This window comes from Mesitornis unicolor, unplaced genomic scaffold, assembly GCF_000695765.1.
Source record: "Mesitornis unicolor isolate BGI_N332 unplaced genomic scaffold, ASM69576v1 scaffold39558, whole genome shotgun sequence".
NCBI lineage: Eukaryota > Metazoa > Chordata > Aves > Mesitornithiformes > Mesitornithidae > Mesitornis > Mesitornis unicolor.
In genome coordinates, this window is record NW_010204895.1 from 37748 (window position 1) to 62593 (window position 24846).

The 24846-nt window shown below is 36.7% G+C and overlaps 2 protein-coding genes across 2 annotated transcripts in view; one reads left to right on the plus strand and one right to left on the minus strand.

Annotated features, from left to right (window-relative positions):
- CENPU (centromere protein U) overlaps positions 1-7578 on the plus strand; it is a 10026-nt gene extending 2448 nt beyond the window's left edge. Inside the window, exons 4-11 of the mRNA XM_010191186.1 lie at positions 310-400; positions 1340-1412; positions 2424-2541; positions 2928-3006; positions 3934-3981; positions 5266-5327; positions 6581-6737; positions 7435-7578. Of these exons, the coding sequence (XP_010189488.1) occupies positions 310-400; positions 1340-1412; positions 2424-2541; positions 2928-3006; positions 3934-3981; positions 5266-5327; positions 6581-6737; positions 7435-7578 (772 nt within the window). The remainder of the gene's footprint in view (positions 1-309; positions 401-1339; positions 1413-2423; positions 2542-2927; positions 3007-3933; positions 3982-5265; positions 5328-6580; positions 6738-7434) is intronic.
- A 626-nt stretch (positions 7579-8204) lies between these two features.
- Positions 8205-22486, minus strand: PRIMPOL (primase and polymerase (DNA-directed)). Its single transcript, XM_010191187.1, has 12 exons — positions 22307-22486; positions 21199-21290; positions 20083-20224; positions 18609-18756; positions 14756-15046; positions 12898-13060; positions 11555-11652; positions 11046-11132; positions 10847-10955; positions 9646-9728; positions 9519-9565; positions 8205-8507 (listed from the first exon to the last, which is right to left on the minus strand). Exons 1-12 carry the CDS (start codon positions 22484-22486, stop codon positions 8205-8207), a joined length of 1743 nt encoding a protein of 580 aa, XP_010189489.1.
- Between the last annotated feature and the right edge of the window lie 2360 nt (positions 22487-24846).

Sequence of the window (24846 nt, forward strand, 5' to 3'; positions counted from 1 at the left end):
TGCTAAAGCGTCCTCAGTAACAATTTGTCTCTGTTTTGAAGTTTCTGCTCAACACAATACAGCTACACCAGTGATCAGTTAGTAATGAATTCCTAAACTGTCGTGAGAGTTGCAGTGGAGGCATAAAGATTCTGTTCTTGTTATTATGCCATTTGCAGGTTTTTTTGTAGTCTATTTAGGAAACACAAAGTAAATGACACAGCAGTATAAAATGTTCCCCTAAACACGAGATTTCATTGTGTGTATGGTGGAAGGTCATTCTTTCTCAGTGTGGAGTAGGTTTACATATGGATGTTATTCTTTTCCTAGTAAAGAAGTGCAGCGCTCAAAAACGGCTGGTGGTGATGTTCAGAAATCCAACACAGCTGATCCTGAAGATAAAGCCCTTGAGGAGAGCATGGTACAGAAACAGCTGCATGAGTATATCAGCCAATTTAATTTTAACTGACTTCATGCCATGCCTGCGTTAGAAGAGAGGGAGAGGAAAACCTTTCGTTTTTCTCTTAGTACTGCCTTAGTACTTAGTTGTATCCAAAATAATTAACCCTCAAAGTACTACTGTGAGATGACCAAGTGAAATACTTAAGGCTAAGGTCATCATGTCAATGGGAAGTATGATAGCCAAGTGTTCCTTGATCCTGTAGCCCATTCTTTTGCTCATCTGGGAATATGTTCTTTTCTTCTTTCAAATATCTTCATGTCTGGAGTACATGTTCTTAAAGAACAGCATACTAAACGGAGTATAGATTCTTTGTACTTGTTCAGTAGTGAAGTAAAACGTATTTATGAGAGAATGATAAAAGAAGCTATGCAGCAGTTTGTCCAAAAGTTTTTTACATACTGAAATTAATTGGAATTGTTGTAAATTGTGTTGTAAAATTCACTACAGAGTGTTAGTCTTTCACCAGTAAACTGCATGTATGCAGTACTCTTGGAGAGTTAGTGTTGGTGTCACAAAGTAGCCTAAGTAGGGGAAGAATTGGGACAAAAGGAGCTTGAAAAGTGAGGAGGTGCTGTTGATCAGAGAACTGTCAATACTGAGTGGTGACTGTGCTGAGCTGAGGAGCTTTGTGCTCCCTAAAATGTTCCTCCTCCTGCACAGCCAGTGGCTGCAATGGCAGTCGGTCACTGTGGTCAGACAGCTGCTGTCAGTGTAGTCACTCTGCTGTGATTCTGGTGAAGTACCCCTCAGGAAATGTTACTGAAGCTTCGGCTGAGAAAAGCTGAAATGCTTTCCTGCATTCTGCCTAATTGGCATCTTTCAGAATTTTAAATGAGTGAACCTAGAGGTTTGGTTTTTGGGTTTTTTTTGGAAGTTAATGTGCTTTTTATATCACAGAAGGCTCTGAATACTACTCAATTCCAGGCGAAAAAGAAGCGGCCTTCAGAGGAGACCACGTCAGATCCTTCTGGTAAAGCAGACTTTTCGAAATTCCTGTATAATTTTTCCTCATTCAAGATGAATGCTTTTTCATAACTCAGTGGTTTTCATTTCTGGTATGTAGCAACATACTGCTTCTAGAAGTGGGAGGTTTTAGTTTCAGTTTTGGTCTAGACACTCATTAGCAGTGGTTAAATTGAGGAGCTGGTGTGCCCCACAGGTCTGGTTGCCATGGTTTTCGTCCCTGGACTCGCCTTTTACTACCCTTAAGGGGTAAAGCATAGGTGTGCATTATCCCGTGGGTATGGAGCTGTAGAACACTTCAGTGCATCCCTTGGTCTGGATGCCTGGAGGCTGTGGGGTAGAGCTTGGGGTGTCCCTGACTTACAGCTGTTGGTATAAAGACCTTTGAGATGGGGAGCTTCAAGGTAGTGGCGTTTTTCCATACAGAGAAGCTGTTTCTGAGGTGTCATCTTGCTTCCTTTAGACCCATTGCATTGAAGCACTGGATTTACGTTTAGGAGTGTGTAAAGAGACATAGTTTAACTTTTTGTGGAATTAGTTAAAAATACCATTGCAAAGTTTAAAGAAATGTATTTATGCATAGCTTTTTTGGAAGCATATATGGTATTAATACCAAATGTGTACAGATATGACACAAGAACTCATGAATCTTTGAGTGATGCAGATTGCCCAAACTTAAGCTAATATTTTTTCTGGTACAAACAGCTATATCTACAATATGCTGTGTAGTTTATCAGTTAGTTTATTAATGTGCTCCTGGAGTTGCTTGAAATGATGAAGCATAAGAAACAAGTTGTACATCATTGATCATCCAAATGCTAAAGTGTTCCCAGATGAGTCTGTCATAGTTGCATCATCAAAGACAGATGAAATAACTCATATATCCCTCTTGTCAAGTTTTATATTAAATATTAATAACTTTTAGATGGTTATTTTAATGGTGGGCACAGTATCTTTTCTATTATTTTAGAAGATGTACCTGAATTGTACAATGCTTATATTTGTTCTGTTGTTTCAGTGGGTAGCTCATGTTCTGTACAGGTTTGGTGTCCCAAAGACCTGAAGAGATCTCGTACAGATATTACAGAACTGGATATTGTTCTGGATGCGTTTGAGAAGATAGTGGCAAATTACAGGCAAGTATTCTGCTTTCTCATGGCTGAATACTTAAAAAACAAACTGCCTGCGTTTTTGCTAATAAGCTGTCCTTTAGGGAGTGTGGTATTGCATGGTTACTTTCTGGTGTTGTTTTAATTATTATTAGGGTTCTGCAATACAAATATTTTTTCATATGTGATCTTAAGAGGGTCTCCAGGGATCTGGTATCTTTCCAAACATAAATACAACACATCTCAGCTGAAGTTTTTCAATGCAGAAGTTAACCTATTGCTAGAACATGAAAGATCTGTAGTAGGCTGTGCTACTAGCTGCTTAACATTAGATTTTATTCATTACTCAAAGGAATAGTTTTGGATTTTACTAAACAAAAATGAATTGTGTTTTGTCCCTCTGACTTCTCCAGACAAAGCATAGAATCAAATGTTTGCAGAAAAGCTATCAATGGTTTCTGTTCTGCTTTCAAGGACCAAATCACTGATCTTGTAAGTACACTGTAAATAAAATGAATTTTGTGGCAGTGATTATAGAACTGTATATTACATTGTAGTCAAAGTACCTATGCTTTTATATTGTCCTTTACGCACTTATTTTATGATAATTTTTCCATCTCTTGTTTAGTTAAATAAGAAAACACAGTTAGTTGTGTGTAGCTGATGATTTGCTACCTCTGTGCTTGACTTTCTCTTGACTAATGAGAATTGCCTTTAGATTCAACACTGCTGTCATGCAAGTATAATGCAGAATTGGCAGCTTGTGAGAACAGGAAAGCATCTAATAATCTTGAAGTGGTTTTCATATCTAAAGCATTATGCAGTAAAGCTGGAGAGCTGCATAATTAGAATAAGCACACAGATATGTAAAACATTGGTTTAAAAGCTCGTGGACTGGATCTTTAAAAGGTTGTTGATTTAATCTTTATACTGCAACTCAGTGGCTCTTATGTAGAGGCTTGACTGTGACCTCTAATGTAGTTCAGGGAAAGTCTTCTTTTTAATTAACAGTTTGAACTTGTCAAAAGCTTATTGGCTTGAAAGACTAAGAACTCAGGACTGCGTATGAGTTATGATAAGTACAATGGATAAGTACCAAAACTGTAGTTCTAAGAGATTCATTACGATGAGCAAGTTTTAAAATTACTAGATTTATACATATTGTATAAAGTAGAAAAATTAAGGTAGGTAGCATTACACTAACTGGTACAAGGAGTATGACTTACACTAACTGGTGCAAAATGACTAATTTTGTGGAACAGTCTTCCTCTGGCCTGAGGAACTGGTAATCTTCCTTTGAACTAGTGTGGTGGTGGGTTTTTTTAAATGACTTTTTATGTAGTTCTTGCAACTGTGTTTTTAGGACGATAGAGATGAAATTAAGATCCATAGTGAAGCGGTAATTCTTTTCCTTTGTAGATACGGGAAGTCCAGGAATTAAAGAATATTAAGAAAAAAAACGCTAAGGTAAGTACATATCTGAAAGATGTGCTATCACTAGACTGTGCAGCATACTGAGGTAGGCATTGAAATGTCAAAGAAGTTGACTAAAATAAATAAATACACAGAAAAGTGTAGCACAAATAGAGGCTAGAGTTTTCTGGAAAAGACCTGAGGAAATGTGATGGAATGCAGACTCCATACATACACTTCTATACTGGTGTAAGGAGTAGTACACATTAAGATGTGTAGATATCTATGCATGTAAAATACTCTTTAATGAGCACTAGTGAAGCCTCCAGAGAGCCCATTTTGAGAGCTAACCTTCAAGAAACATAGCTGAATATAAAATCTATGAGTGCAGCAAAGATGGTTACCTGTAAGGATAGAATTTGATTGTTTAGTTTAAAGGAGAGAAGTCTAAGGGAGCTGCATTCCTTAAATATACACAAGATTTTTGTTCAGAGGCAGGCAGTACCTCTATCCATCCAGAGTGAGCAGTAACTGACTGAAAATGCAACAGGGGAAGATGGACAGGAGGAGGAACCAGTGCAAGAGCAGAAAAACACTGTCGTGATTTCATCAGGAGGGGAGGTGATTACCCTACAGCAGAGAGATTTTAGAGCAGGTTAGGTGCTGTCTGCCAGAGGCTTTCTGCCCAGATTAACCTCTTCCACAAACATTTTGATGACAAAATAGCTTTTAACAAGTCAACAGGAGGCTTGTTCTGAGAGGTAGCAATTAGTGTGCTGAAATCTTCTTAATCTGAGGTGCTACAGGAAGCTGCTCTGCATGTAAAATTTCAGTACACACCTAGCATTCACAGCCACTCAGAGTTAACCTTATTTTGCCTCTTATACATTTGTTTAAAATCAGATCTGTCGCTGCTAAATTTAAGTTTTTAACTAGAGGTCGTTTTTTTTAATTGGATGTTGTATTAAAGGAAGCTTATCCTTAGTTGTGGCAATCATACTGAACATACATTCATACATATTATCCTGCATTTTTCAAACAGCAACACACAAAAACCTGCCAGAGTTGATCATGTTTTGAGTTCAAAATGTCACAGACTCCTTTTGTAGGCTTGTAAATGCAACCTTCCTTAAGAGAAATTTGAATGGAGATGAGTGCTTAACACTTTATAGTTCTTTAAAATGTTCACAATATGAATCTGAAATCTGGCAGTTTCTGAGGTCTGGTATTGTGGAATCTTCCACACCCAGAAACATAAAACCTCAAAGAAAGAAAGCCAATAGCATTTGAGCTGTTTGCCTTTGAAGTTACAGAAATTGTTTCCTCACTCTGTTTCAGGTAATAAAAAACATGAAAAAGAAAATGCAGCGACTGTTGCAAGTGAGAGAAGAGCTAATTGGGTACGTTTCTAATGGTGCACAGCAATAGCTTGAAGAACTTAAGGAGTCTGGTATTTTGTAACTGAGAAGTTAAAGCATTTTTTTTTTGCTCTTTCATTTTATTTTGATGAAACTCCTGTATTGCTTTTTGTTTTTTACAAAAACTCAGGATAACGTCTCCTTTCCATATTGCAGTTGCCTTAGATAGTCAGTCATTCTTGCAAGTTCTTCTAGCTAACTGAGTACTGGGATGGCATTTCAGACCATGAGAAAAACACTGATGTTACAATTGGAATTGCAAAGGTGATAAATCATAAATTTACAATGGCAATACAGAGGGTTTTTTTAGTTTTTAAGGTGGGAGAATGTATTATTTAACCTCTGTAGTTTGGCAGGGATGCCTGTCGATACACGATTTGCTTCCATCTCATGTGGCCACAAATTCTTCTCTAAGTTGGCGTTAATTGTAAGTATCACTTAAATACACAACACAGAAATTATGTTCTTTGGAAGAACCATTACACTTCACCAGATCCAGCTGGTTAATAGTGACAAGCTTTATACTGAAGCTGCACGTAACACACATGCTAACTCTGTAGGAAACCATGGGCTTGGGTCCACAAAGGTAGATTGAAAGCCCTTTATGGCCATGAGAGTCTCATTTTCTTTGCAGTACGATGGACAAACTTCACTCAAAATAATTCAAGGCATCCCTCAATATGGGTTTGAACCCCCTCACAGACTGAAAGCTGTCATATTTTTTGTTTTGTTTTTAATCATTAGATCGTTTTAAGAAAGCTTTTTTGCTGCAACACTATTAAATGAAAATGGATGTTGTTGTTCAGCTTTTCTGAGTGCTCTTTTAATGGCTTGAGCCCTCCAGTTTACGTAGGCAGCGGCAGATCTGGTTTCTAGCTCCTCAGTATGCTTCAGCATAAGCACAGAACATCAGCCTGCAAGCAGGCATGTGCAGAAGCAGAACACTGGGTACTTAAGAAACTTCCCTTGAAAGTCTGACGTGCCTAAGAGAGAGTGGTTGTATTGTCAGACTCCAAAGGGAGATGTGGAAAAAAACTGGGTTTTTTGGTGGATTTGGACCTGTGCTCCTGTTTAAATAATACACTGGTTATTCTAATTAAACAGTGTGTTATACTAACTTGTGTTTTGTGTATCTGACCAACCTTTCCCTTAAGTCTTCTTCAGAGGAAATATGTTCATAGTTACTCATTAAATAAATATGCACATATAGTCATCAAAGCCTTGATCTTTTTCAGAGCTGAACCACAACTGATACAACTACAAAGAGAATATGCTGAGATAGAGGAAAGGAGATCTTCCTGGAGGAAGGCAACTGAATTGCTTACTGATTTAAAGGAGCTGCAGCAAAACTGTTTGGATTACAGAGAAGAAAACCCAAATGAAGAAGAGGTAGTAAGTACACATTTTGCATGTGTTTCTGAACTGTTCATCAGCCCATCCCTTTTCCTTTCCTGGACTGATGGGCATTTCTGTTGAAGTTTAACCTGCATTGAATAGCAGTATTTTGCTGATTCTTTGTGGAAGCAAGTTGAGAATCACTGCCATATCTGTACTGTAGTATTGCACTCACTTTTTGGTCTCATGTTAGAAACCAAAGTATTTCAGAGAGGATTCTGCTACCTTGCTGTCTCTGTCTAAGAATTCAAAGGACATAGAAGAGTAACAGTTATCCTCAGGTCTAATATTTTTCTAATAGAAATTGAAGAAACATTAACAGTGAGAAACAAGTTATCAATTTCCTTTGTTATTGTTCAAAGGCAGGGAAAGCTCTGGTACCTGCATGTTTGTTCTGTAAGGTATTTAATGCTGAGAACAGCACTGGTATTTCATGACCAGATTAACTTTCCATGGAGTCTTACAACTCCTTCCCCTTTGACCATGGCTCAGGTCATGGTGTTGTTTTCTGTAGACAGAGCTATACGCCTGCTGTGTGTAAAGAAATCCTACCATTTCAGAAGACTAATGGTGGCTCTTCTTTACTTTTAAAAATTGCACTGTATCAATTCAGAAATAACAAAAATAACTATAGATGTGTAAGTGATTTTCCCAGGAGTTAAAAATGTTGCCTTGTAATTTATTTCCCTCACAGTATGGAACTTCCAGCGTCCCTGCTCTACTGATGGAGTCACGGAGAATTCTAGAAGCAGAAAGACACTTTCAGAAAATCAACAGGAGACTGGAAGATGCTCTGGCTGCACAGACAGGGAATTTATCAAAACTAAGTGCTTTTTAATACAATTTTTCACATTTGTTAGCAACAATTATTAGAATGGACAGTGCTTAAAGCTTGTTTAATCATTGTTGCTCTATTTTGCTTCAAGTCAGTGACTTAATGAGAGGATATGTCTTTCTATTGTCAGTCTGTGTAATAACTTACTCAATGTCAGTGAAGTTCATGAAATAGCAATTCCAGTTAAAGCTTTTCTGTGCTCTGTTAACAATGTTGGGGTTTAATCTTGGGCTGTTAAAGTAATGTGATCTTGAAAGCAATATATACACAGACTTTGGTTGAACCTAGTGATAGATTTTTTATTTAATTTATATTTGAAATAAATAATTGCCTCCTATTTCTGGAAGAAATTGATTTTTACTTGGCTTATTAGTAAAACTTGGACATCCAGCTAACAAAACAGAAACCACACAGCAGAGAGTTTTAAAAGTGCTAAACTCTGAGCAGCACTCATCATCTCCTCCTGCCTGTTGAGGATCATCCTGTTGTGAGGATACTTGTTTGTCAGCAAGTTCTTGGTGTTGCAGCTCTGACAGAGCACTTTTGAACTCTATGGCAGTATCCTTCATGGAAGGCCTGCAATACACAAACTCCGTAGCTAGCAGTCTGCTTGCCAGCCAAGTCTGTGGTTAGCTGCTGCCTTTATTGCAAGTGTCCTGTTTCCTTACGGCTTCCAAAAGAAGTTCATCAGGAATTTCTTCCATGGCGTAATTCAGACCATTGTTTGCAGCTTCAGCTAGTTCTGCATCCTCAGTAGCTTCTAGGAAGAAGGCATCATCACCTGTGCTGTCCCATTTACTGTCTGCCAACAGGAACTGCTGAGACAAGCTTTTTTCAGGAGATACTGAACTTGATAAGTCTGATACATTAGAATGTGCGTTTACTTTTTCTTCTGTGTTCCCCCTTTCATCTATTGGTGTATACTCTTCTTCCTTTTAGAAACGAGAATACTGTTTATTCCATATGAAAGTGGTCTTTGTACCTTTTAACTGCTCTGATCTGAAAGATCTGCAGCTGTCATACTGTCACATAAATGGATACTATAGAAAACTGGCCAACAAGACATTTTCCAACAGGTTAACTTATGGCCATGTTACCCTGTAGAAGCCTGTTTTAATAGGAACAGAAATTTGCTGTTTTTCTAGCAAACTGCGAGTAGTCTGTTGTATACAGCTTCTTAAAATAATAAAAAGTAAAAACTAAATTTAGTGTCTATTTATAGATACTGTCAGGATCTGAAAAATGCATTTAAATTACACTTTCTTTGAAATAATATTAAAAGCTATTTATGAACTACTTAAATAGAGCTTAATGTGCCATTCTGCAGTATGAAATTTAAGCATCAAGTGCAAATTTAAAAGCTGCAAAGAGGCCAACTCTTATTTGCCTACTCATTGAAAAAAACCTATTATGTTCAGGGCTCAGAATCTAGGTACAGTATCACGTTGTTACATGTTCTACCCATGTGGGCAAACATAACTGCTTTAATACACTAACATGGAGTTAAGTGAACTTCAACTTTGAGGGTGACTGACTCAAGTGTTCCAGGAGCACTTCTGTTTTAGCTGGCCCAGCATTGAAGTCAGACATGTACAGTACAGCTTAACTTGGGCAGTTTTCCCATTCTGCACCTGCAGTGGTCTTGTGGTATGTGAACAGGAAACTGCTCATCAGACCAAACCAGAAGAAAATCTTTAGTCCCAGATGAAGTTAGGCCACTCCAGTAACTTGTCTTTATCTGTGCTGGCAGTTTTCATGCTAGATCTGCTGCTGGAGAATTAAAAATGAAAATATGGAGCTACCACCCCAGCACAGCTGCTCTGGGGAGCTGTTTGACACCAGTGCAACTACTGCATGGAGCTCAACGGATGGCACTAGTGAGGAGCTTCCAGAGACAGCTTTACTCACAAGAACTTTAACATAGCAATAGGACAAAAACATACCTCTCTGAAAAGAAAAGGGAGACGTATCTGAGGTGGTAATGGAAAACCTAAATCAAATACATGGCATTAATTAAACATTCCAAAAAAAGTATTAAGTATAATTGCTTTGAAGTTGCAGAATACATACTTTGTGATTTGAAGTTTTTTTCTCTGCAGACGGGATCATGACACTTCTGATACCAGACTTCCTTCTTTAGATCTACCAATATCCTACAAATGAAATAGTTTAGTTCTTAGTAAGAGTACATAAATGGAGTAAATGCATACAACAGGAAACTCTTTGACACTCAGCAGGTTTTGTTCATCCCCATCTATGGATATTGCTTTCATACTGACATATCACATACTTGTAGTGTCTTAGTTTCTTCAATAAATTTCAGGCTTCTGAAGTTAAAAACACTTCTTTTAAGACTAACATTCAGAAGTGAAATTTATTCTATTTCATTACATTAAACTTGGAAGAAAAAGTCATTAAAGTAAGATTAGTAGATGGGACCTAACTGTAAGTTAAGATTTTCTTGCTACTGCTGCTGTAACAGATCATTTAATTATAAAAGCCAGATAAAAATCACTATTTCCTGGTAACTGATTTGACAACCCAGGCTTTTCAGCTGTGCTTTAGAAACACCAAGCTTCAAGCAACTTTCTTGAGAAGCACCAAGCCCATCTAGCACAGGAGCTGTGGAGGATCTCCTTATACCTATTTCTCAAAAAAACACATTCCTTATCTTTCAGTTAAATGTTACGTAGAATTATTTTTAAGTTTACATATTTCTACTAATGATATACTGCAATTCTAATGTAATCTAAAAAAACCTTCACTTTTCAATGCTTATTCTGCTAAAACTATGAGAAGTCCAGGTCCTTGTAGAGTCACCAGCAAAACTCACCTTGACTGAAGTGGTGGCAGGAGTTACCTTTGTCATTTTAATAACATAAGAATGTAATTTAAGATGCACTGTAAATGAATTCAGAAGTGGTTTGTTTTCTTCACCTTATTTCTCATTGTTCAGCCTCTAGCTAAGAAGCATCAAAGCACAGTACCACTTAACACATTTAACATACTCTGATTTGTATGTTAGCATCTTCAGGCACATATTTTAAATAGCATGAAGAATACTTCACAGAGGTACTGGAAATGCAAGTTCAGTTATCACAAAGTATATTGGGGGCAGGGGAAAGGTGTTTAAAAAATAAAAAAGCATTGTATCCCCACAGAAATTATAATGCTGGTTCTATTAATAAGAGTTTTTCAGCATTTTTATAGAGTAACAGTTGAGCAGGAAAATGAATAAAGCTGGTTCATAGTGAATAGTTAAAGAACATACATTATGTTGTTACTTTTGTGAGCTCTTCCAATATTTTCACACCAACGGTAACCAGAAATATCATACACAAGTATTTCATCCAGAGAGAAGTAATTCCATCGTCGTATCCCTGCAGGAAAAAAAAAAATATTAAAAAATAAATTCTTAAAAAAATTACTGCTGCAGAATACTCATTTATAAATAGTAAAGTGGTCTTTACCTCCTTGCACCCCATCTTTATTAACCAAAGAACGAACAAAATAATCAATTTCTGGATATGGTGACTCCTGATAACCTTCCATGGAATCTGTTAAAACCAAGACCACAGGTACATCCCGTTACTGGTTTTGTCATTGTCTTATGTAGTTGTTCCACATTATACAGACCACAGACAGAAAATGTACACAGATCACACTAAATCTTTAAATAAAACCCAGGATAAATCCAGTGTTTATTTCCTGTAGATCCTTTAACTCACACACCCCACACCCCAAAACAAGGTACAGAGGGAACTGGGACAAAGCATGGCAGCTGTGAAAGCAGGAAAGGAAAGTAAATTGCATTCAAGTGCTGCAGAGCATCCTTCAGTACAGCCACGCTCTGCCTCCTGCAGAAATTTAGCTGAAGAAAAGCTCTCCTAGAGGTTACCAGGTGAGTAAGTCACAGAGCATCTACTGGAAGAGTACTTTCTTTTCTTTTTTTCTAAACAGAAGAAAAGGGTTGAGGTACCTCTACTGCTCCTGGTAGCTTTACTGTTTAAGAAAGCAGACATTTTTCTCTCCTCCTCTGACAAGCTAGATGACAGAACTTTTGTGTCATCCCTTGCTCTGAAGAGAACACAAAGGAAAATGTGTGATTCTTACAGCATAACATAGCATGGCATAAGAGAACAGAGTCCTGGGCCACCTGCTCCAGGGGGCCCTGCTGGAGAGGTGAGGTCAGACCAGACAAACTCCAGAGGTCCCAGACAGCCTCAGCCATCCCGTGATGCTGTATGCTACATTTCACCATCTCTATAGTAATTTTTCTTCTCATTTTGAGAGCTTCCTCTGACTTGTACCAGCAGAGGGCAAGGTTTCCTCCTTCAGAACAACAAAATTCAGTTTCTGGTAAAAATCCCAGGATCCAGCCATTTAAAGACTGCTGGCCTACTGCACTGCTGTACTGCTCTTACAAGACTATTTGTTCTAACGGTAATGTTTGTGCATATATACCCTTTGGAAGCTTGCAATTTATTTTTTCTTCTCTCTCTACAATGAGCTACTTTTCCTTGCCGTATTACTAGCTGGAAGCCAGATGATCACACAGCACAATTTCTCATCCATATTTCTGACAGCTAATACCTGTGCTCTGAATATACCACACAATTTATGCTACAGGGCTAATGGCATCAGTTCAGAATCATGAACATGACAGGATAGAAAAACTGAAGTCGCAACAAATACATGTTTTTAATAAAAATACATTATGATACAGAGAGATGTACTATTTCAAACTTCTTTCTGCTGCAGCAATGACTAGGAACATCTTAAGATACAGTCGGTGCAGGGCAAGATATATCAGAGGTTTAGATTAGATACAGAAAACTTGATTATTCTGTGTATCATTGTCCAGCCTAAGGAGGCATCTGTACCAAAGGGAAATCTGGTATTCAAGTAAATATGTACAAAAATCCTTTTTATTTTTTAATCACACTTTGGAAAATATTTAGACTCTTGGTATTTAATTGACTGGAAATGTGTAATATTTCCTTTCAGAACTATACAGAACCAAAGTTGACAATGGTTACATTTTGGCATTTTGAGCGTGTATAGAGAAATGAGGCACAACTCAGAAGCTGTACCACATCTTCTGTGTTCTTTTAACATTTGAAGGTAGGTTGAAAATAAGTGTTCCAAGAAATTTTTTCTTCAAAAACAAGGAATTTTACCAGAAAATCCTAAATTACACTGTAAGAACGTTGATGGAATAACTACCTATTGACAGTAGCTATTCATAACTGCTGCAGGACACAAATCACTAAAATAATGTTTTTTAAAATATTTTCAGTTCCACCAGAATTAAACAATTACCTGATGTTGCAGATCAAAGAGGAAAGAAAATATGCTTCTTCCAAGGAAACATTATTTTCATGGTTAGGGATAAACTTATTATCCTCTGCTATCTTCAGAATCACATTTTTTCCTGCTTTTGATGATTTATACATCCGGAAATTTCTGTTCTTTGTATAAACTCCTACAGGAAAACAAATATTTCTTAAGATAACAATGCTGGCTAGGATTTATGATACTTAGTACCTGTAAATGAAACAATTTTCCTTAGTCTCAGCTAAGGGTCTAAGGAACGGACAAAACCTCTGACTGACTTCAGCTCAGCTCCCATAGAAGAAATGCAACAAAGCAAGACGAGGCACACACGTACGTTTTTATCTTATCAAAGAATTGAGACAAGCACTCAACATCTCTATGCAGGCATTTGAATCCTTTTGACATTAATGCTGCTAGAAGTTCCTTTCAATATATAAAGATGGTGCTTTCACATTAACTTTGTGAAATACAGCTGAGCATAAAAGCTACAGTTATTTTAACCAGCAAGTACTTCATATTCATCAAAATTCCCAGGCTTTGCATACCTGACACCACTTGTGTGTGGTACACTGGGAAGCACGTATCAGGAAAATTTAATTCCAATCTCAAAAACAAACAACAAAGAATGAACAGGTATCGTAAACATTGCCTAACCTAAGAATGTATTGAGGAGGTGGATGCATTACTTGTGGGTTGCATTTTATTTTCATGAAGACAAAGTAATTAAAAGATCTCATACAACAAGAACGTCACATCCATTTGTGTCACTGCAGCCTCATGATGCAACTCAGAATTCCAGCTATTTTGATTTTAGCCTTCCCGTTTTGAGGTACTGTGTGTAACACATATTGAGGATGGTTAATTTTGCAGGACCAACATCAGAGTCTTAAAAGGTAAGCAATAAGTATTTCTTCAATTTCCATTCATGAATATGCTTGAAGGAATTTTGAACAGTAGGTGCAAAGCAATACTTCTGAATCAGTAATAGAGAAACCTAATAGATGGCCAAATTTGGGATTATGTTTCAACAAATCCAACATGGGGAGGCCAGCAATAAGAGATCCTGAATTCCATGAGAATTTGAAGGAGCTGGGGGTTCTTTAGAGAAGTCTGAGAAAAAACATGATAAACAGTCCTCAAGTACATAAACACTGCTGTACACAAGCGTGCTAAGCTACTTTCATTTCCTTTTCTCTGAAAAAAAAAAAGCAGAGAAACCAGATATAGGGGTGGAGGAGGGTAGAACGTTCAAACTTCAGTTTGAATATGGGTGGTGTGCTCCTGGAGATTTTAAACATTTTAATACCATGAATAGGCTAAGCACAACTGGGGCATGAAGTGCCCAACCCAAAATTTGTGTTATTCTGTCCTTAAAACCTAACAACTGCCATTCCAAACAGAGGGAGAAGACTCAAGACATACATGCAGAACAATACATAAGGCCACATCTGTAAGCCTTGTTCCATAATTAAGCAACTTCTAATTAAACTGAAATGACAAAAATGCAATATATACTATCCTCTTTTAATCCAAATAGAAGCACCAAGTCCTTAGGAACAAAATTAATGAGGGGCTCTTACGTGGTAAGAGTTTCTTCAAACTTCAGAACAAAACAAGTTAATGTTGTAATGTAAGAAGTTCCATGGACCAAGAACCTAAGGCTCCTTTAAAATACAGCATTTATAATAACAGTTTCAGCATGTAATGTATTTGGTTTAAGTTCCGACCATAGGGACACCAATAAGAACACTGTTGTTAGTGTCCATAATCGAAGATTCAGGAACATCTCATTTCTTAACCTTGTTGCATCCCAGAGAAGTTTAAAGGCACTTCTTATATTTACCTAGATCCACAAAAAGTTGCTTGTCTCCTTCTTTATCATTTACTATTAGAAAGGAATATTCCAGATGTTCTCCCTGGTGAGATGTTTCCATATCCTCGGTTTTGTGAGCAGTGGCTGCCCAGCCTTTGGGAGCACCTTTGTTGGCTGTGGGGTTTGTAAGGGAACCATCTGACCCAACTGCTTCTACGGGACACTGGGAAATGCATCCTGCTCCCTCTTCTGGAAACACAGCAGCGGCTTTCCTCTCCATTAACCTTATGGCAGGTTGCAAAACGGTTCTCACAAAGTTACCTTCAAACAAACAAACAAAAGAACAAAAACAGAGAACATAATTTACGAGTTAATAAAGATCTCGACTGTTCCTGTGCAAACACTTTTCAAAACCACGAAGATGGAAGTGGTTGGAGTTTGGCAGGGAAAGGGTTCACCTCCTGAATTTAAAGAAAAAAAATCTTTTGGATCAGCCCAGTGCACAGAATGGTTCTGGCTAGTAAATAAGAAATCCATGCTTGGCAAGAATTTTTACTAATTATTTTTTTTTCTAAACACCAGAAAATTAGCAATTGTGTGTATATTACCACATATATCACAGTCTTCCCCTCTGTGATTTCACTACTAAGAGAGAAACCGAGATGCGAGTTGGCTTGGCAGTCACCTCTTCAGAAACTAAGACAATGGAACGTAACAGACTTGCATAGGTTGTCACTACAAATTCCCAAATGAAACTCAAAGCCCCAGGTAAAAGTTAAAAAATGAAATAAATATCTTCTGTATCTTTCAAGAGAATTTCACCCACCTGTCACACCTGTACCACTGCACACAGAATTTCTTGGGTTTATAACAGTTACTCCAATCTTCAGTTCGCGGAGAAAATGTATCTGTCTCAGAACTGACATTTATTTCAATAAAAGTTAAAGTATCTTTAAAAGTCCTGGTTGACCACTTCCTTTTTTTGTGTGTGTAATTAACAATCACTCTGGGGTCAGAATAGCAAGGTTTTTGTCAGTGCAAGATTATATTGGGAGTTCTTCATCATTCACACACACCTCCCCTTTGTTTTCACTCTCCCTTTTCTTCTAACTGGTCAGATGTGGGAAACAAATCCTGTATTTCACACTTTTGATCCTTGACTGTATTTTGTATTTTTATATTTAAGATTTGTCAGCTCCGCAGATCGATGTAAATTCATTGCGCTCCACAGCTTTACTGTGGACCTATGTGATCTCCCATGATCTTTCTTACATGAGCTATGAACTCAGTCCCTGTATTTTAATTCTGACCAGTAACTAATTCCACATATTGCATACTAATTGTTTCAAAGTCATATTTAATTTTAAGCCCATGTACTTTGTGCATGCATCCTGACCTAAAATGCTTATGGAACAGTATCATCCAAGATGTGACAGTTCATATTCTAGTCTACCCCACATAAATACCACTAACTCAAAGTAATTTTTACTAGACAAAATTCCACAAAGATGAATTTTTAAAAAAGACAACACTAGACTGTGTCTGGAAAATATATTAACCCTTTTAAGTTTAATATTAGACAAAATCTTTCTGTCAGCTCAAGGGAGATATACGTAGATATATAGACACATTTTTCATATAAATTATGTGAAATTACTTTATGAAGTTAGCTGCATTTTTAGTTCTTTATTACAGCAGAGTATTTTGCACAAAGTACAAAGCTTTAAGCCAGGTTTGTCAGGCTGGTTACTCATGTACATTAGTAAAAAGTCTAGAGTGTAATATTATTGGTAACGTACGTGAACTTATTCATCCACATCTCAATTCTTTAAAAAAAATCAATTTTTAATGCAACTTCAACATCTTGTTGAAAAGGCAAAGGAAGACTGTGAATACACAATCTCTAAATACATTTTAAGTTTGACCGTAAACATGTCAAATTCATATCAGCAGAACACTTAACTAATGGACTAGAATGAACAGTTCAAGCTTCTACTGAAAGAACTGACTAATCTAATTTAGTTATCAAGATCACAGGCCAAAATTGCTATCATACCAAATTACTTATCATCCATGTGTTACTTAAGAGTTTTAAAGTGGCAGAGGAGTTAAAGATCATAATTTTGAACTAAAAATTGCAGTAGTGCTGTTTAAATCTTTGAGGTTTGTAGCTGTTTTCACACTGTCACGTAAGGGATAACTCCTCTGTGTCATGCTTGGGGCTGGCAGCCAATGTTATAAACATTTGCTTGTAACTTTGGCAATCTGCTTAGCGTGCCATGCCATCTACTCCTCAAAAAGGTTTAGGGACACAGATTCCACTGCTCCTACAACATGAGAAACATGTTTTTTTAAATGTTAAAATAAGCTGAAAAAGAAGAGGTTCTGAGAAATCCTATGGCCTCTTTCTGTTGAGATAAGGATCTGAATTTTGGCCAGAAGTGATGCTCATCTTCCCTGCACTCTCTACAACCCCCTGCTAGGGCATACACAGCGGACAGTAAGAAGCTACTTCAAAAACACAAGAAATGCAGTATAAGCTCTACTCAAGACTGGAATGAGTGAAGGTGTAGAGCCAGAAAAAGAGGTAAGGGTAAGAAAGGAAGACTGGGAATGAAGACAGACAGATCGTGACCAAGCAGCCAGTAGAATAACAGCAGGAACCTGATTGGGACCAAAATTACAAACCCAACACCCTCGGCTCCTCCTGTTCAACTGCCAGTGCAAACCCAGAAACGAAGCACATAATTTCCTTCTCTCCAGTACATGTAATTCTGCTGCTGTTGCCACAGTTCCTCCTGAACACGTGGCAGAGCTAAATGTCACAAATCTAAATTTTATCCCTTCTAATAACCCATGACGTTATTAATATGGTACCATCTAATAGCATTTCTGCTTCCTCTCCCTCACCCTATTTGCTTGTTTGAAACAAACACAATAAAGAAAGAAAGTTACAAAATCAAATACTCAAATAATAGGAAATGACAAAACCAAGGCTGCAGGTGCAATAATGCAGGTGCAAATAACCCAAACTTCTGCATTTGTAGGTTGATACAGATTTTAATTCCACCACTGGGCAAGCTGTTTTCCATCAGTTCCTGCTTCACTCAGACAAAACTCAGCTGATATTCTATTGTGCTCTCAGTGTATAAGCCTGCTTTACTGCACACCATACAGAATATATATACAAGAAGAAGAAATTACGTATTTCAACATTAACTTTTCTTAATGCTCACCACTAGCTCCTCAGTACTTAATAAACAGTATTTTAAAAATATGTTCAAAATACTTCTGTGAAGTGAGGAGGTATTATTATACTTATTTTTAAAATGCAGTCAAGATAACCCTGAATTGGCAATTCTTTGTATTGAAGTTGCCATATCCCATGAAAACCTAACTTATATCAACTAAAATTGCTTTCGCTTTCTCTTAATCATGTTATGCACAAGTGGCTTGAAACCACCTTTGTCCTGCCCTTCTGACCCTGTGCTGAGCACAAAACAATGGTATTAAGAGACAATAATGTTAGCTTCAATTTTTAAGACTGTCACTAACCTGAAAACTAAGGAATCATAGTCATACCATAAAACGATTTTCAAGCCAAAATCCAGTCTTAACAGTAGTTTCTTAACTAAAACAACCAGGCATAAAAAAGTTACATTTTTCCAAACACAAACGGTAATTTTAGAAAAAAGAACTAGAAGATTAGTTGAGAAATAATGAGGCTTAATGAAATAGAAATGGGTAGTCATTTCTGCTGGGAATACACATTTATTTCCACATATAATTCCATAAAAATCAATATCCAAATGTGAGATGGCATTTGTACAAAGCCACACCCTCACATTTCATTTCCAGGTGTAAGAGAAAAGAACACACTTACCAACATGAGTATTATCCTTAAATACTGTGTTTTCGGGTAGAAATATTAAGTGTCGACTAAATTTTTCATCAGTACTGGAATCTAAATTCAATACATCTTTGGTCGAACAATTTACATCATAAAGTTCTTTTAATTTTTGGCTGACAAGCTGAAATTATAAACATTAATTAGGCTATTTTCTCTAGCATTTAAAAAAGTGATATCTATATAACTAATAACAGCAAATTTTAACGAAATTTGACATAGACTGTATTTTCTGAAATACGCAAGTCACTGAATGCAGTAACAGTGATAAACTGAGCAGATTTTCAGTTTTTCGGGTCAAAGTCTAATTTAGTGGCTTTATCTTCTGGATTTTTTTCCAGCCACAAAGCAGTTCACACCCTCAGTGATAATGTTTGTACTGCATGTTTACCCAGAATGGAAAATAGAGGCTATCATGATATAAAGGGCTGGTATGCTAACTCATTGGTATGATTTAGCTAATTCATTGGTATGACCCAACGGATACTAAGCAGAAAACATAGTATGTCTGGCTCCAAAATAGCTCTAAAAATCTTCAATGAGTTAATCTTGTGATTACTCATGTTTAGGACTGGGATTCAGAACCTAAGGGTCTGGAAGTGTAGGATTTTAGCCTTTAGATGCCCCACCCAGTGAATTCAAAGTTATCTTCTTAACTTGAGGAACCTTTAGATTTCAGAATTGATCCTCAATGGAGTAAACCTCTCCAGATTTTGTATCAATGAAGGGTTCTTTATGAAGGAATGACCTCAATCATCTTTTTCTTTCTTTCCTTTTTAGCTAGGGACATGTAAGCATCAGAAGTCAAAAAAAGATATTTTATTGGAACAGAAGACATCTTTCTAAAAACGTGCTTTATTTTCCACTTCTGTCATACTGAATTTGCAGTGGAGATAATTTTTCAATCGAAATTGCAATAAAATGGAAATTTGCACTATTTAATAAAATTGATAATTAGCAAAGACATTTAACTTTAGGTACTGAATTGGTAAGTGAAGTCACCTGATGTTCTCTACATCATAATTTAACTCAACTATAAAGAACTGTCATCTGAAGACAGCTAAAATCAGGAGGGATTTATCCAAGCCTTGATATATGACTACAGCAGCTGGCAAAGGAAATGAACTGAGGAATATCTGAATGGAACTTTTGTTGATGCTACGCTGAAGTATACCTAAACACCCATTCAGTTTTGCAGCTTCAAAGTGGCAGAGCACATAAAATAATCTGCAAAAACTAATTTATCGTATCATTGCCTACAGTGAATACAAGCATTCCAATAGCCATCGTTCTCTATTTTTTCATTTCACTTAAAGAGGAGAACATTTGCTTTAATTAAAACAGTAGTTTTTACTTCATTAAAAATAACCAGTAGGTCTACAATTCTTTTTCATGTTACTGCAACAACAAATTTGTATTAAATCTACAATTTGAAATTGCTCCAGTTTACCTCAATTAACTTTGCAACCATACTCTTGCCATCTGCATCGGGATTTGCTGGTCTGTAGAACTCCAAATCAAAATAAAGTTTGCAAGCATCTTTTTCAGGAATTACTTCATAACAATGCATAAGACTTGTTTTATAACCTTTACTAAGGAAAAATAAAAACAAATCACAACCTCTCATGACAATCATTATACATACTTATCAGTTGCAAACAAAGATCCCACAAGTCCTAAATATTCTTCTATTATTTCAATCAACTACCCATATTAAACAAATAGTAGCAGCCCCATAATGCTTTGAAAAATCTGTAACTAACTTCAGCAAAAAATATCAACAAAAATATTTGTCTGGCCTAAAATTTAAGTTACTCATCCCTCCAAGTCTTACAATACATACTGTCAACAGAAACCCTGTTGAGAATTTAAGGAATTATGAAAACTAGAGTAAAACACTTAATAAGTTGTCACTTATATGTCTTAAGCACTAAAAATGAGATTACATAGAGTTTTTCCAACTAAATTAAAAATTAATCTAATTTTCAAACTCAGAAAAAAATCCAGCTTACTTTTCCTATAAAAGTTGACTCTTAGATTTCTTTATTTCATAACAAAATGTTTTATTGTAAAACTAAAAAATTGGGGAAAAAAGTTCAGTGCATGATGAAATTCTCAGTACTTGAAACTACTTCATGCTAATACAAAACCACAAATTGGTAATGGGACATTTATATTAATGCCCATTTAAATTGATATGACTAATCATAGAAATATGTTCGTGTCATGTGTTGCTATGATCCTCTGAGGAAAGCTGACAGCAAAAGCAAATCTAATGCTATTAGATTTAAATTCAGTAGATGGGGTCCTTAATTCCCAAGAAATAACATCAGTCCACAACTCAAAAGAAAATTGAAACCCACTATAGAATAAATTGGTTTGTCCTTATGCAGATTTTCCCTGTGGCCAAGATCAAATCTCAGGCAACCCATTACAGCTCCATGCTCATCAGAGCAGCAGATGGCTTCTGGGGACAGCTGTCCAGTAAAAGCTATTACTAGGTAATAGCGTACCCAGTATACCAGTATCTTATGGTAACATACAGGGTACCTTTTCAAATACTCACGTGTAATAAAACCAAAGCTCTTTATATGTTGTCACAAGGTAAAACCTCTGTCCACTTTGTGTGTTCTTTTCCAAGGCAAACACATGAACATCCTTTTAAAATAAGAACATTAAAGTTTTTTTCATTCAAAGAACCAGTTAAAGTCTTCAAAAGTTCCTATTTGACACTAATTTCTTTGGTCAAAGGCTAGCAAATACTAGAAAACTGAAAGTAGATCACTTATCTTTTAGAAACTAAGTAGCATATGTTTTTAACTGAGAACATAATTCTGATTTAATCAGTAAAAATGTGAAATTTTTCTTTGCTGTGCAATAATTTAAACTCTGTTTTTTCTGTAAAGTCTACTGGTCAGAGGCAAGTGCATCTAATGGGAGGAGGAACAATGTCCTGAAAGGAACAGCCTTATGGACATGATGGCAGCATATGGCTTTATAGCAAACATCCTTTAGACTCTAAATCCAAAAATGGAAGTCTGAAAACACAAAAAACCCACCACTGCCAAGCCAGCTGAAGTTCATTTTGGAAAACAGACTGTCAGGATTACTTAAACACCTGAAACAGCACGGAAAAAAAACTGGTACTTTTTCTAAAAGCATCAATCAATTTGAAAAGTATTAAACTGAAAAAAGAGAATACATTTTGCCTAACATTTATTCAGCTCATCACTTCTTATCATCTGAGCTTGCTACTCTGATGTCATTGGAGAACTGTATTGTTTTTATTTTGTCTCAGTCTCCTGTTTATCTATTTTTCCTCCTCTTTCTTCCTACTTAATTCTACCTCCCCACTCTCCTGCCAACCCTGACAGCTTATCTTCAGAAGGAAGAAATCTATCACTACAGTGTTACCAAAATGCACTTTTACTGCTACAGATTAGCATCACTTATCAGTTTGTAAGTTAGAACTACTATTTCTTAGAGCTACCTCCAGTGTAGCATGATCTTCTATAAAGACAAAAAACCCAACTTGCTGTTTCATGATTGGGAAGAAGGTGAAAAAGAAGAATAAAAAGGATCTTGCAATCTTGTCAAACAAGCTTTTAAGTGAAGTTTTGAAGAACCTTGGAAGTACCTAATGAGCAGAAACATTCACTTAATAAATAATTTACCTCTTTGCACGTTTTTACATAAGTGAAAGCTTCACCCTGCCGACAAAATATTTTCCAAACAGAGGATGGCAGAAAGGGTTGGGACAGTTTTGGTCTATAAACTGGAGGAAGAGGGTTTCTTTCATAGTAAGATGCTAGTTCTTCCACTTTCTTCACTCTTTCTTCCCATTTTCTCTTCATTTGTCCTAAAGCAACTACAAATAGTCAAATCAGTATCAATTTCTGTTTGTGACTGAATTTTAACATATCCTGTATTCATTACTGCTTTTGATTCTGGTTTTGAGTGTACTTTATTAATCAACTGAGAGTAGCCAGTATTCCAAATCAACACCCAACCTTGCTATGATATTCATTTTAACATTAAATCTTTCCACATGGTTTTGAAAGTAAAAGATCTTCCTATTAATACTATCAAAGACAAACACAACAGAATAGACACAATAAGGGAAGACCTAGGGAGTTTCATTTTTGTCTACGGGATGGTATTATATTCCTTCTCAAAAAGTATACAAACTGTGTTAGCTAGCCACACATTAGTATGGAGTGAAAAAATACTATTATTTCTGCTTTATGGCTGGAGAGACAAATGAGATAATTAATTTGTATGGTTAGTACAGCACTTGAGTTCCTGAGAAAAATTAAGATTTCAGTAACTAGCTCTGACCTCCCTATCTCAAAGAACTGAAATCCAAAATGTGGGCTCCATTCTCCACTGCTGACCTTTGCTACCAATCAGTAATACTTTCACCTGCTTTAAAATCTCACGGACCTTCTTGCAAACTTAAGATAGCAATCTTGTCTCAAGAAATAGCATGTGATGCAATAATGCTCACTATCTTGTAACCTTTAAACTTCTAGTTACATAAGCAATCAGAATGATGCAAAGTAATGTAGTAAAGCATAAACACACATTAACATACGTATAATTATTTGTAAGTTTAACTAACTTTTTTTCTGGGAAAATTCATTGCCCCTGTGAACACCTGCAAATTGGGAAAGAGCACTACTAAGAAACTGAACAGAGGAAGAAGGGCAAAGAGTGTTAACAAAGATGAAGGTGCATCTGTTGGTTCTCTTAACAACTTTCCAGTTGCAATGATAGATAAAAATGTAACTGACTATACTCAAAAGTAGTCAAACCTCTAACAGGCTGGATCTACAAGGTGAGTTTAAGTATTTATTCCTATGGGACCCGAAGCCCAAATGTTAGGTCCTCTGAAACCCTCCCCAAGTTTTCCACAGCACCGGCTCCTGGACAGCAACATTTCTGCTCATGGTACATCTAAGCCTTTCTCTTACAGCGGTCAGACATATTACCACTATAGACCTTGTCAGCCTCCTGACCTGTGACCTTCCTTCACTCCCTTCCTTTTCTTCTTTGGGAATGAAAAATGAAATTATAGACAGCAATCCGCATTTCTAAGAGATACTAGCAGAACTTTCAGTTTCATTTTGATGTCGTTGGCTCTGCTGTAAATTAGTTGGGTGCAAAAGACATTCCCTACATCAGCACTTTCCCACAAGGGAAACAAAGGATAATTGCCATAATCATCTACTCATATTAAACTTCCTAGTTGGATCAGGACGTATTTTTGCAGAAACACAGCTGGGAGGATATCTGAACCTGGGAGAAGGCTGATGAGCCTTACTTTAAACTGAGATCTGTCACTGTTTTTGCAATCTAAACACTCCTGGACTCTCAGCAGCCCAACGTGTTGAGCCTTTTCAAAGTCACTTAGCTTCCTGTATCAACTATCGCCACCACAACATATACATCTATTTATGGCACGTACAGTTTACATCTACAGATGAGGTGTAACCACAGACTAGCCTTCTGAGCTTAGTGGGAAATCCTCACTTCATTACCCTCTCTTCTGTCCCACCAGAAGTTAGAGGAGTAATTATTTCTATTATACTTGCCAGAAAGAAATGTTGTTATCAACACATTTGGACATCAGTGTTTCTGACTCTGCAGGATGATCACATGAGACTCTGGAAAAAGTCTCCCTCCTGGGAAATTAATTAAAGAACTTGCTATTTTATTGCCCCCCTTTATTGGAAGGCTATTTCTTTTTTAGTGATGAGAACAGTGGACATCTTGTATTTTTATAACTTAGATGGTTGTTGGTTAGTGTTTTTTTTAAAACAAATGGACTCACCGTTTCAGAAATTGCAATTTTTCTCCCTTGTGCTACTCGGGAAAGACAAACACAAATGCATGATTTCATCACGTGTCCATACATTTTCATTTAAAAAAAAAAAAAGAAGAAAAAAAAAAGCATGCTCAAAATTCTGTAATGATTATGGACAAAACACACTATCCACATACGCTGAGAAATGAAACTTAGACATGCAAATCAACCACTGCTCAAAATAAAAAATTACATTTGTTTCCTGGCCCATGTGTATCATGCAACATAGCTGTACGGCAGAATTCATGCTCCTCAGCACCAACAAATCCAAGAGATTTTCTCCTAGCCTTAGAAGAACTTATTTAATAACTTCCTCCCTAGTGCTATATTTCTCAACATCAGCAAAAA

Coding starts and splice junctions, on each gene's coding strand:
- PRIMPOL (XM_010191187.1), bottom strand. CDS start 22,486: ATGAAGAGAAAATGGGAAGAAAGAGTGAAGAAAGTGGAAGAACTAGCA. Junction 18,757..20,082: donor TGGTTGCAAAGTTAATTGAG/GTAAACTGGAGC, acceptor TTATAATTTCAG/CTTGTCAGCCAAAAATTAAA. Junction 13,061..14,755: donor GCAACTTTTTGTGGATCTAG/GTAAATATAAGA, acceptor GTTTTCCTGTAG/GAGTTTATACAAAGAACAGA.